Here is a 13,681-nt window from a genome sequence, read left to right on the forward strand (position 1 = left end):
TATTCCGGGAGTGTGATGGGATGGTGCGGAAGGACCTCGACTCTGTGTCTAACTCCAAGAATGTGTGATGGGTCGGTGTGGAGGGAGCTTCACTCTGTGTCTGACCCTGGGAGTGTGTGATGAGACGGTGCAGAGGGAGCTTCACTCTATGTCTGACCCTGGGAGTGTGTGATGAGTCAGTGTGGAGGGAGGGCGTCTTGATGAGACAGGGTGGAGGGAGCTTCACTCTGTCTGACCACAGGAGTGTGTAATGGGATTGTGTGGAGAGAGGTCTCTGTGTCTCTAACCCATGTCCCAGGAGTGAGATACGACAACGTAGAGGGAGCTTCACTCTACGATTAACCCTGGGATATTGGGACTATGTAGATGGAGCTTTACTCTGGAAGTGAGGGAAAGGACAATGTGAAGAGAGCTCTGGTGTGTTTAACGTGTGCTCCAGGAGTGTGTGATGGGCATCGTCGGAGCTTCGGTGTGTCGCTAACCTGTGCTGGACAGTGGGAGCAAGGAATCCGAGCGCCTAGACCCTGGGAAGATGCGAGGTACATGCACACAGCAGGATCAAGGGAAGTGTGAGAAACTAAAGAGACCACACATGGTTAAATAAACCAAATAAGTGAATCAGTCCATCAGCACACCCATTGATCTTGGAGACGGAAACACAATTTATTTTTCTTAAAAAGAACCGATATTCCTGCAAATACAACTTCATTGTAAGAGCATCAGGAATGGGACAAATAATTTAGCCAACTACAACTTTCTCTGTGTAGTCTCTGTGCAACAGCTGTCCACGCGCCCACGATGGTGTGTATCGAGCTGCTCTAAATAGTGCTTCTAGCTGAGCAACTGTGGATGGAACAGTCCATACAGTCAGTCCTTTCTTCTAGGAGTTGGGAGAGAATGGATTTGGCTGAGCTGAGGACACCTCTTGTCACCTTCCGTCTCACCTGCCCACAGGGACAGTGTCAGAAGTGGGTTAATGCTGGGACCACGATGGAGGTGGCAAAAAATCCAGAACCCACCACTCAGGAGATAGAGAGTGTGGGGGAAACGTGATCCTTGGCACACCAAGGCTGAGGAAGGGTTCAAACCCAAAGTGACACTGTAACAGAGAGGCAGGGACAGAAGGCTCCTCCTTAACTCTGTGCACTGGTGGGGAATTGGAGGGAAGAGCTGTGGACATGAAGAGGCAAGGCACACCTCGAGATGATCCGTAAGGCTCCAGTATGAAACTGAAACTACAATTCCGCCATGGATGGTCCCAAGCCCAACTGTAAGAGGAGGACAGTCGAGCTTGGGGCAAACAAGCCCATTCTGTAAAAAAAAAATCCAGCATAACAGAATCACCAACTGAAGCCCAAAATCCTCATCCCAAGGAGATGGGGGTGTACCTGGGGACAATTTGAAAGACTGGCCCAGGACAGATGACTCTAGCAAGCTGCTGTCAGCAGCCTGTGCCCCAGAAGGGAAACTACAGTCTGTAGGCACAACAGGGGACAATTACAACTCCCATTGAACTGTTGAGTCAGGGTGCATGGGGACTGCGGGAGCTGTATTCATTCTGTACCCTCATCGTTCTCCTCCTGCAGACTTACTCCAGGAAGCACAGGCTCCGGTCTGTCTATCTAACACCAGTGGGCACTGGAAAAGAATGTGCTTTTGCTTAACTTGCACTGTGTGTTTCCCAAAGTGCCTGGCACCCATTATCCCGGGAATAACAGCTCCAAGTTTTTTACCTCAGTAGATGGGCGAGCTGGACAAACTCCTGTCAACCAACCAACTGCTACCCCAGGCAAAGTGCCAGAGGACTGGACAGACGGTTAGAAAGCTTGACTGGGAAACGGACAGTTCCTGCACAGAAATGGCAAAGTTGCAAGTGTAGTTTATATAAAAATAAGGGGGAGTTGTGTTTACAAATATTTACGCTTCTTAAGCAATTCAAAGACCACTATGAATGCAGAAGATGCTGTCTATAAATGTTCTGGCTATATCATATGAAATATAAAATTGTACACTTTGATAACCCTATTCTCCTCCATATGGGTAATGTCCTCGAGCATCCATTTCTGATCTCTGCAGAGCTAAATTGATGTGCACGACACAAAGGCAGCATCTTGTCACTGGGGTGGTGAGGGATCCCGGGCCAGCCTCCCTCTACTTCCCATAGAACTTCTTGTTCAGCAGGAAAATCAACAGGTTGACATTGACCTTGGCTTTGTCGAACAACTTCATGACAGCGACACCCTCGTACTGGAGCTGGAGGAGGTCCTGAGTAGGGAGAGATTAAAAATTAACGACGAGATTCTACAGATGCTGGAAATCCAGAGCAATACACACAAAATGCCAGACGAACTCAGCAGATCAGACAGCATCTATGGAAATGAGTAAGCAATTGACGTTTCCGGCTGTGATGTTGGGTCTCAGAAATAAACATCGATTATTTACTCCCCTCCATAGATGCTGCCTGACTCACTGAGATTAAAGATTAGCTTTATTTGTCACACAGAGAAATGCGTTGCTTGTGTCGAGGAGTAACACTGTCTCAGGATGCGCTGGGAGTAGACCACAGGTGTCAGCACAATTTACTAAGTCTAACCTGTACGTCGTTTTGGAATGTGGGAGCAAACCAGGAAGAAAACCACATGGTCAAAGGGAGAACGTACAAACTCCTTACAGTCAGAGATGGGAATTGAACTCTGATCTCTGGTGCTGTAAGGCACCAAGCTAAGAACGTGTGGTGCCAGCCACTCCCCCTCTCCACACCAAGACAAGCTGGGCACCCTGAGTGGGTGCACTGGCTACAGATTACTCCCACACCCCCACCACCCATTACAATCTCGTGTCTCTGATTCACATTAACATCCGGTGAGCAGAAAACGAAGCCTTTCTGTGCTGTCCCACCCAGCACACCCTCTGGACCGCCTGAGCTCTGTGCTCCAGAATTCTGTCCACGAGGGGAGCACGATAGCATAGCTGTCAGTGTAACGCTCTCCAGCGCCAGCGACCTGGGTGGTTTCAACTCCTGCCATTGTCTGTAAAGAGTGTGTTCTCTCAGCGAACTGCGTGGGTTTCCTTCGGGTTCTCTGGTTTCCTCTCATATTCCAAAGATGTACGGGCTAGTAGGTTAATTTGGTGTAATTGTGCTGGAGGGGCCTGTTACCATGCTGTATCTCTCAACAAAGGAAACAAACCCAAGTTTGTCCAAGCTCCCATTTTACCTCATCGCCTTGACTCTACAAAGCATACTGGTGAATTGCTCCTATACTCCTTTCCAGAGCCTCCACAACCTTCCTGCGGACAGGTTAGGTTTGGAGGTGCACAAGGGACATGGGCTGAAGGGTTAGCAGAGAAGATATGGAGCCAGGAAAGATATGAAAATAACAAAGTGAATTACAGTGTTAATGCGAGGCGGGATTGAGGATTTGGGAAGGGGTGGATCGTTACCTGATAGTGGAGCATGAAAGAATCCATTTGAACCCCCATAAACTTCGCTTTTACTTCAAAGTCGCCCACTTCCTCAGTGGGACAGATGTCGAAGATGACATTTTTAAACCTGTAAGCAGAAGAGAAGTACTTTGTTTAACAGCTTCCTGACAAACTGGGCCAGACCACTGTCAAAGAGCAGGTAACTTCAGTAGCTACCTGGTGACATCTGCAGTTCGAGCCCCAGCCAGACCTTCTAATACTCCACTGTAGGACCGGGGGAGGGAGGTGTTGCTCTTTCAGAGAGGCAGTCCCATTAACAAGAACTGTGGAGCCCAATGGCTTAATTCTGCTCCTATACCTTGTGGTCTTAAAGAGGTCCATCCAAGGCTCTGTCCACCCACACAGAGTTTGGATTTCAAAGGAACTGCCCTAGGGTCTCAGCTCCAGATTTTTCCTCAGGATTTACTTCCAAAGGCAGCAGAGGTTTGAGATCAGAATTTTCCTTCTCCTAGACAGGCCGCCAAATACAACCGACGAGCCCCATCTGCCCAAAGTGACCGGTTTTAAGGCACCGGTAACCTGCTTCTCCCCAATAGAGACGGGTTCTCTACTGGGAACAACAGTAGAAACGGTTCCACTGGGCTTAGTAGCTGAAGGTCAGGAGCTGGATTTGACTGTCAGAGACTATTTGAGACACATGCCATTGGCAGCATTTAATAGGCAGTGTGATCCCCACCCCCAGCCGCCCCGGCGATGACACCCTTAAGGAACCTCATCAAACAGCAACCGCAAAACCCACCCATGGAAATTACACTTTGTGAGATATTCACAAACACAAAATAGCCCCCGGCATAAACCCAGCACTGCCCCCACCCACTGGTGGGAAGTTTCACAGAATCTCAGTCAATACCGACAGGTTGGTTCGGCACTAACTCAGTGCAGGAACGGGAGTGAGAGGCTGAGGAGGGGCCTCCTGCTAACCCAATGTTACAGGCCCGATGGGCTAAATGGCCTTTTTCCCTCCCAATCTAACCTCCAGTCCCCACACCTGGGGAAGAGGTTCTAGATCTCAGAGCTGTCTGCAGCAGACAGAACTCTAGGAGTAGGTAGGTTACCAGGCCAGAGGTCAAAAGTCGGGTCTAGGCCAGAGGCCAAGGAGGGGGATGGGCAGCAAACGAGGTGGTGGGGTTGGAGGCAGACCTGGCTTCGATCAGAGTGGAGATACCACGCCCTTCCTGGAAACAGAGCCCCTTCTCGTAGATAGGGCTCATCAGCCGTGGTTGGCAGCTCATCGCGGAGCAGGGAAACTCTGATCTCAAACACTCGCTGCCTTTCGGCGACAAGCACTGATGGGGAAGGGTTCAGGAGTAAACCCTGAGGAAAAGTCCAGAGCTGTAGTTCCTAAGGCAGTCTGACTGACTGGCAACTCAAACACTGGTGCCAGACTGTGTCAGTCTCTGCCGCTCCCTTGGATTCATTGGCTCTGTGGAGAGGGCAACAGCTCGCTCTCCACGTTGTACTGCACTGCCTTGAGTACCCAGACAGCCGGGATGCAACATCTATGGTTGAGCCACACCAATGCAGGGCCTCTCCCTCAGACGCTCCTCACCTCCCAGGTTTCTCCTCTCTCCCCCAGGAACGAGGCACCTCTTCCAACGGAAGCTGGTCACTCCAGTAGAGGAGCCACCCCCTGATCTGACGATACCCGAGCCCCTCACCACCCCACCAACCCTCACACTCACTGGTTGGTGTTGAGGTCCTCGATCTCCAGCAGAACGCCCTTCTCGTGTAGCCTGGCAGCAGTATACCTCTGGGAAACCTGCTTGCTCTTCTTTCCCTTCACGTTTCTTTCTCCTGGTTTCTTCGAGACCCTGGCAGAGGGGAGTGAGGGAACGTCTCAGTGAATGGAGGCCACGACCCCAACCCATCCAGCCTAGAGCCCACACCTGGCTGTTCCGGAGGCCGATCTGCTTCGTCACTGTTCTGAGCACTCCCATCAGGGAGGAGGCTACGTAGCATCCGCACCAGGACCACCAAGCTCAGAGAGAGTGACTTTCCCCAAGCAGTGAGGCTGATCAACACCTCCAGCCCACTAACCCACCCACCACTACTTTATCATTTACTGTCAGGCACCTTGTGTACAGACACCCCTGAGCCTAGTGTCACTTTATTGACATACTATCAATACATGTATATAAACTACCTCATGTACTTATTTTGTGGTTTTATTATTTTTGTGTTCTTTATGTTATTGTGCTGCAATTATTTCATTCTCTGTTACACTTGACATTAAATAATCTTGATCTACCCCTGGGCTCCTCCCTGTCGGTCCGGGTGATCTGATCATTGCCGGGGGTGGGGGAGATGATCACTGCTGCCCTGCAGATGGTTTTTGCGGGGAGAGGGACATGGGTGGGGGCAGCTTGGGGCAGATCCAATTTCCATGATAGGAATCAGGAGGGGAGACTGAGGGGAGGAGAACTGGGGCTGTGACTGTGAGGGAGAATTTTTCAGGGAGGGGAGATTGTGGGATGAGTGGGAGCAAGTGTCGGGGAGAGGGGATGTGTTGGAGGGATGGGAATGGGAGGGGTGTGACCGTAGGGGGAAAGTGTTGGGGAGGGGTGACTGTGGGGGCAAGGGGAGCGCGTTGGAGGGAGGAGAGTGTGAGAGGAAGGGGAGGGGAGTCTGTTAGAGGGAGGGGTGTGACCATAGGGGGAAAGTGTTGGGGAGGGGTGACTGTGGGGGCAAGGGGAGTGTGTTGGAGGGGGGGAGAGTGTGGGAGGAAGGGGAGGGGAGTCTGTTAGAGGGAGGGGTGTGACTATGGGGAAGAGTGTGGAGTCGAGGGGAGTGTGTTGGAGGGAGGGGAATGGGAGGGGTGTGACTGTCAGGACGAGGAGAGTATGCTGGAGGAAGGGGAGGGGAAGTGCATGCATCGGGTGAGGGTATTTGGGGAGGGCTTGAATTGGGCAGGAGGGGAGATGAGGAAAGAAGATCAATAATGGAGCACCATTGATGAGCCCTCTCTCGGGCAGTTTATGGCGGAAGACTGTGAGGCCAGGTGTGACTGATGACAGTGTTCCTACTTAGTCAACATGGAGACAATGGTGAGAACGGCCTCTCCCTGCACACCAGACCTGAACACTGGAGGGGAGACCCCTCAGATATTGGGTTAGAGGCACCTACTTGCCCTTGCTGGCCAGGTTGTCCATACAGGTCTTGATGTACTGGTTGTAATAGTCAATTTGCTCTTCGTAGAAAGTTGTCTTGGAGATCAGGCCGCTGTACGTCTGCTGCAGGCGCACCAATTCTGCCTTCCGCCTCTGCCGATACCGCCGCTGGTTTCGGATATCCTGGCCACAGGGAGCGGGAAGGGGGACAGAGAATAGGAGGTTAGTTCAACAAATGGGCAGTGTATGGAGTGTGTAGGAAGGGACAGGAACTCAGGTGAAGGGGCCTGTCATGTCAATTGGGGCAGCTCATTCATCTTTGGTCCCTGTCGTACACTCAGCTCTCACCTGAGCCGCAGTGCCTACACCCTGGTACTCCGCCTTGACAGGTGGGCAAAAAAACCAGGTGAGGGTCACCAGCGGGTTTCATACCCCGGTGAGATGGGGCGTGCCTGTCCCAGCACGCAGCAGCCTGGGCTGGTGAGATCTAGTGGCCAAGGTAGTTCTGCAGCAGTCCGTGGAGAGCAAGGGGCATGACAAGGCACAAAAGTAGTCCTGGTCACCCCAGTTCCACTAAGGAAGAGCCTGGTTGAGATGAGAACAAGAGACTGGAACTCTCCCACAGCAATGGCTCTTCCACTTTTAAAAACTCTCCCGCACAGGTTTCCTGTCGTTGTCGGATACGACCAGCAAATGCCACAGATAGTACTAGCTCCTTTCACGGGTAATGGGGTACAGCTGGACCCCCACTTTGATAGTTGCCCACACACAAGGCTTTACTTCCAGCTGACCTGGACATTCTGAGAACAGAGGACCGAGGAACAGATGGATGCTGCAAAGAGCAGGCAGAGGGCCTTTCCGCATCTTACCCTGCACCCGAGCCAAGTGTCTCTCGCTCACTCTGGGTCTGGGGAGCCAAGCGGGGCTGATCCAATCTGATCATCAATACAAGGCCCTCCTTTGATTGGGGTTGAACATGGATGTTGTGTCCTAGCCAGTACTCACTGTGAGTCTCATTATCATAATCTCTCTGTGGGTAAAATGGGAATGGTGTTTCCTACCTGACCACACTGAGGAAACATTTAATTGGTTATGAAGTGTCTACAGCATGTGAATGGTGCCGAGGGTTAATGGCCAAGGGTGAGACCATTATACATAGGAGCAGAATTAGGCCATTCAGCCCATTGAATCAGCTCTGCTATTCCACCATGACTGATTTATTATCCCTCTCAAACTCATTCTTCTGCTTTCTCCCCATGACCTTTAACAACCTTACTAATCAAGAACCGAGCAGCCTCTGCTTTATCCTGACGAAGGGGCTCGGCCCAAAATGTCAACTGTACCTATTCCTATAGATGCTGCCTGGCCTGCTGCGTTCACCAGCAACTTTGATGTGTGTTGCCTCTGCTTTAAATACACTTGGCCTCCACAGCCACCTGTGGCAATGAATTCCACAGATTCATCACCGTCTGGATGGTGTTTCGGTGATGGAGGACATTGCTGAATACCCCGCGGAGACTCACTCCCACCGGGGTGGGACCCCAGGTGGGCTGGTTACCTTGGCGACATCGTTGATCAGGTCCTGGTACTTGTTCTGGGGGTTGACCTTCCCCAGGGCTGCCAGCTTCTTCAGGTTCTGCACAATCTTCTCTTTCTTCTCCGTCAGGGTCATCTGGTTCTCTTCCTCCTCCAGCTGATTCCGCTTTATCTTCTCAGGGGTCTTCGCATCCCGTATCGCTCGTCGCTGCATCGCTCGCTGGTGATCGGCATCCTATGGGAGTATGTGTCACACAGTGTGAGATCAGAGCAGCTTTATTTGTCCCCTACCGTGTAATCTGTCATTTATATCTGCATCGGGATTCGGTTAACATGCTCACACGGTCACTGTGTGTCTCTCTGTGAGAGCGCATGTGTTCGAGAGGGAGTGAGTGTAACTGAGTGTGCAAGAGAGATTGAGAAAGTGACTGTGTGTGAGAGAGAGAGAGTATGCCTGTTCACGTGAGGGAGAGGGGGAGGGGGGAGAGGGGGAGAGGGGGGGAGGGGGGAGAGGGGGGAGAGGGGGGAGAGGGGGGAGGGGGAGGGGGGAGGGGGGAGAGGGGGGAGAGGGGGGAGAGGGGGGAGAGGGGGGAGAGGGGGGAGAGGGGAGAGGGGGGAGGGGGGGAGAGGGAGAGAGAGGGAGGGGGAGAGCACGCACATGAAAGAAGAACCTATGAAAACTATCCACCCCTCCCCCCACCCCAGAAGTTTTCATGTTTTGTCTTATAACATTGAATCACAATATATTTAATCTGGCTTTCTTTGAACAGAAGACTCATTGGTGTGAAAGTGAAAACAGATCTCTACACAGTAATCTAAATTAATTACAGATATAAAACACAAAATAATTGATTCATAAGTATTCACCCCCTTTAATATGACATACCAAATAATTACTGACAATTGGTTTTAGAAGTCACATAATTAGTTAAATTGAGGTCACTGTATGCCATCAAGGTGTTTCAACTGATTGTAGTAAAAATACACCTGTATCTGGAAGGTCCAACTGCTGGTCAGTCAGTGTTCTGGCAAAAACTACACCGTGAAGGCAAAAGAACATCCCAAGCAATTCCATGAAAAGATTATTGAAAAGCACAAGTCAGGAGATGGATACAAGAAAACTTTCAAGTCGCTTAACATCCCTTGGAGTACAGTTAGGTCAATCGTCAAAAAATGGAAAGAATATGGTACAGCTGTAAATCTGTCTACAGCAGACCATCCTCAAAAATTAAGTAACCCTGCAAGAAGGTGACTAGTGAGGGAGACCACCAAGAGACCTATGACAACTGTGGAGCGGTTTCAAACTTTAGTGGCTAAAATGGGACAGACTGCATCTAACAACTGTTGCCAGGGTGTTTTACCAGTCACACCTTTATGGGAGAGTGGCAAAGAGAAATCCACTGTTGATAAAATCTCATGTGAAATCTCAGCACGTGGGGGACTCTGAAGATAGCCGGAAGAAGGTTCTATGGTCCGATGAAAGCAAAATTGAGCTTTTTGGCCATCAGACTAAACGCTATGTTTGGCATAAGCCAAACGCTGCACATCATCAAAAACACACCATCCCTACTGAGAAGCACGTTGTTGGCTGCACCATGCTGTGGGGATGCTTCACTGTAGCAGGCCCTGGAAGGCTTGTGAAGCTGGAGGGTAAAATGAATGCAGCAAAATACAGGGAAATCCTGGAGGAAAACCTGATGCAGTCTGCCAAAGAACTGCGTCTTGGGAGAAGATTGGTTTCCCAGCAAGACAACGACCCCAAGCATAAAGCCAAAGCTACACAGGAATGGCTTAAAAATAACGAAGTATTTTGTGGGTGGACTTGAAAAGGGCTGTTCACTCCCAATCCCCACGTAATCTAACAGAGTTTAAGCAGTTTTGTAAAGAAGAACAGGGAAAAATTGCAGTGTCCAGATGTGCAAAGCAGATAGAGACTTATCCATGAGGCTGTAATCAATGCCAAAGGTGTTTCTACTAAATACTGACTTGAACGGGGTGAATACTTGTGCAATCAATTACGTTTTTGTCATATATTTATAATTAATTTAGATTACTTTGTAGAGATCTGTCTTCATTTTGACATGAAAGTCATTTTTTTGTTGATCAGTGTCAAATAAGCCAAGTTAGATCCACTGTGATTCAATGTTATAAAAAAACAAAACATCAAAACTTTCTAAGGGGTGGGGGAGGTGAATACTTTTTATAGGCTTTTTATATGCGTGTGCGTGTGTGTGAGAGAGAGTATGTGTGTGTGTGAGAGAGAATGTGTGTGTGTAAGAGAGAATGTGTGTGTGAGTGTAAGAGAGTGAGTGTGTGTGTGAGTGTATGAGTGAGTGTGAGTGTGTGAGAATGTATGTGTGATAGTGTGAGAGTGTGTGTATATGAGAGCAAGAGTGAGAGAGTATGTGAGAGAGAGTCTGTATGTATGTGTGTGAGTGTGAGAGAGTGAGTGTGTATGAGTGTAAGAGAGTGAGTGTGTGTGTGTGTATATGAGAGCGAGTGTGAGAGTAAGGTGCCACTGGAAGACTGGACAACGTGTTGGCAATCTGCCGGAGGTCAGCTGATTGGGGAACAAACTGAAGGCTTGTTACGTACCTGTTCCGGAGAGGCCGGACTCTCCAGGATCTCGGTCAGCGTCTCCCCTGGCTGGAACCGGATCACGTCCACAATCAGCCTCTTTGTGCTGGAATCGAAGGAGATAATGAAGGGGTCAGTAGTGGGTTGGGTCAAAGGAAAGACCAGGATGAGAGCCCATACCAGGGGCTAGGAGAAGGCGATAGGCAGAATTCCAGCCCCTAAGGCCCCAAGGGTAAATGGAAAGAAAGGTCTAATGGGACACAGTCCAAACAAAGGGAAGCGGGGGCCCTATGGGAGAGCAGGGCTGAATGGCCTGTTTCCATACTGTCCCTCTCTCTACGTTGGAGCTGGAATGATTCCATTCGGGGTGCCAACGGCCAGAACCGCAGAGGGCAGATGTGCTGGCTGCGAGGACAATGGATCACTGCAGTATCGGGGAGGGGAAATCAAAGAGCTCGAGGGTCCAGCCTGCACCTCCTGAACGAAGGGTTGGGGGGGGGAGAGGAGAGAGAATGGGGAATACAGGGTATTACAGAGCTGATGGCCATTGTCTGCTGAATTCTGAGGGCCTTTGTATGTTCTCCTCATGATCACGTGGGTTTCCTCTGGGCTCTCCCACATTCCAACGACGTACGGGTTGGGGTTAGTAAGCTGTGGGCGTGCTACGTTGGCATCAGAAGCGTGGCGACTCTTGCGGGCTGCCCCCAGCTCACCCCAGGACTGTGTTGGTCGATGCGTGTTATTGTACATTTCGATGTACGTGCATGTGACAAATACAGCTAATCTTTAAGAACTCTCACAGGCACTCCTGCCAAACCAACCAGCAAGTCCTCGTCTCATCATGGGAGCTGTCTGTGTTCCTTTGCTGCTATGATGGATCCAATTAAAACTTAACTGTATGCGCAAGGATGTGGCGGTGTTATGGAAATGCAGAACAACTTTAAGAGGGCCAAAGTTTCTCCCACGTGCCCACCCAGTGACTCACTTGAGGAGCAGAGTGCGGGCGTTCATCTCTTCATTTTCCCCTCCGGACACGTCGAACTTGTTGGTGAGTGACAGAGACACCTCGGTCTTGGCCAGTTGCTCCTTGCCCGCATCAGTCATGCCTCCTTCCCCTGTGGCACAGGACAAGCGACAGTTCGTTCACACAGCAACCACTGCCAGGAGTGCAGAAACATGCTGGGGATGATCGGATCAGTCCCTGGCGAGAGCTCGGAGCACAGGGGTGTAAAGAGGAGAGAGTGCATGAGAACGAATGAGAGAGGGAAAGGGGTGGGGGAGGTGGGGGGTGGGAGGGGAGGGGACAGAAAGAGAGACAGACCTGGAGTCCAAGGTGTGGCCGGTGACTGACTTTGAAGCTCTGACAGGAAACAGGTATCTGATAGCAGGAAGGGATAAGAACGCAGGCCAAGCAGGGGGAGAGAGAGAGGGAAGGGACTGCCAGAGGAGAATGGAGAACACTTGCCGATCATAGACTCGATGGTGGGCACCTCGCCGAGATCCTCCAGCAGCTCATGAATGGGGTCGTTGTGATCTGGGGCTATGGCATCCTGGTGATCCAAGAAAAGCTGCAGTGGGGAGGAGAACAGTCAGCGACCGTGGGGCTGAAGCCACCCCAATGTATTACCCAGAGATGGGGGGGGCATCGACAATGACAAATAATCCAGGAGCACAGGGAGAGACACACGGCAACAGGAACGTACAGGACACCCAGCATAGTACTGAGGGAGTGTCCCAGGTACAAGGGGTGGTACTGAGGGGGGGTCACACTGTGGGAGGGGTGGTACTGAGGGAGACTCACATTGTGGGAGGGGTGGTACTGAGGGGGGGTCACACTATGGGAGGGGCGGTACTGAGGGAGGGTCACACTGTGGGGGGGGTGATACCGAGGGAGGGTCACACTGTGGGGGGGCACGGTACCGAGGGAGGGTCACACTGTGGGGGGGGCCGTACTGAGGGAGGGTCACACTGTGGGAGGGTCGGTACTGAGGGAGAGTCACACTGTGGGAGGGGTGGTACCGAGGGAGACTCACACTGCGGGAGGGGTGGTACTGAGGGAGGGTCACACTGTGGGGGGGGGTGATACCGAGGGAGGGTCACACTGTGGGGGGGGCGGTACCGAGGGAGGGTCACACTGGGGGGGGGGCCGTACCGAGGGAGGGTCACACTGGGGGGGTGGTACCGAGGGAGGGTCACACTGTGGGAGGGTCGGCACTGAGGGAGAGTCACACTGTGGGAGGGGTGGTACTGAGGGAGGGTCACACTGTCGGAGGGTCGGTACTGAGGGAGAATCACACTGTGGGAGGGGTGGTACTGAGGGAGGGTCACACTGTGGGAGGGGTGGTACTGAGGGAGAGTCACACTGTGGGGGGGTGGTACTGAGGGTGTGACACTGGGAGGGGTGGTACTGAGGGAGGGTCACACTGTGGGAGGGGTGGTACTGGGGAGGGTCACACTGTGGGAGGGGTGGTACTGAGGGAGGGTCACACTGTGGGAGGGGTGGTACTGAGGGAGGGTCACACTGTGGGAGGGGTGGTACTGAGGGAGGGTCACACTGTGGGAGGGGGATACTGAGGGTCACACTGGGAGGGGTGGTACTGAGGGAGGGTCATACTGTGGGAGGGTTACACTGTGGGAGGGGTGGTACTGAGGGAGGGTCACACTGTGGGAGGGGTGGTACTGAGGGAGGGTCACACTGTGGGAGGGGCGGTACAGAGGGAGACTCACACTGCGGGAGGGGTGGTACTGAGGGAGGGTCACACTGGGAGGGGTGGTACCGAGGGGGAGTCACACTGTGGGGGAGGGTGGTACCGAGGGAGGGTCACACTGTGAGAGGGGAGGTACTGAGGGGGAGTCACACTGTGGGAGGGGTGGTACTGGGGGGGGTCACGCTGTGGGAGGGATGGTACTGGGGGGGTTCATGCTGTGGGAGGGGTGGTACTGAGGGAAGGTCACACTGGGAGGGGTGGTACTGAGGG

General features: G+C 51.9%; 1 protein-coding gene across 1 annotated transcript in view; it reads right to left on the reverse strand.

Moving 5' to 3' along the window:
- Positions 1 to 617: 617 nt before the first annotated feature.
- Positions 618 to 13,681, reverse strand: part of iqgap1 (IQ motif containing GTPase activating protein 1) — a 118,395-nt gene continuing 105,331 nt past the window's right edge. Inside the window, exons 31-38 of the mRNA XM_063071042.1 lie at positions 12,169 to 12,271; positions 11,689 to 11,818; positions 10,722 to 10,809; positions 8,149 to 8,361; positions 6,607 to 6,773; positions 5,166 to 5,294; positions 3,442 to 3,550; positions 618 to 2,265 (exon numbers count right to left, since the gene is read on the reverse strand). Of these exons, the coding sequence (XP_062927112.1) occupies positions 2,152 to 2,265; positions 3,442 to 3,550; positions 5,166 to 5,294; positions 6,607 to 6,773; positions 8,149 to 8,361; positions 10,722 to 10,809; positions 11,689 to 11,818; positions 12,169 to 12,271 (1,053 nt within the window). The 3' untranslated portion in view covers positions 618 to 2,151. The remainder of the gene's footprint in view (positions 2,266 to 3,441; positions 3,551 to 5,165; positions 5,295 to 6,606; positions 6,774 to 8,148; positions 8,362 to 10,721; positions 10,810 to 11,688; positions 11,819 to 12,168; positions 12,272 to 13,681) is intronic.

Source organism: Mobula hypostoma, chromosome 18 (assembly GCF_963921235.1).
Source record: "Mobula hypostoma chromosome 18, sMobHyp1.1, whole genome shotgun sequence".
Classification (NCBI taxonomy): Eukaryota; Metazoa; Chordata; class Chondrichthyes; order Myliobatiformes; family Myliobatidae; genus Mobula; species Mobula hypostoma.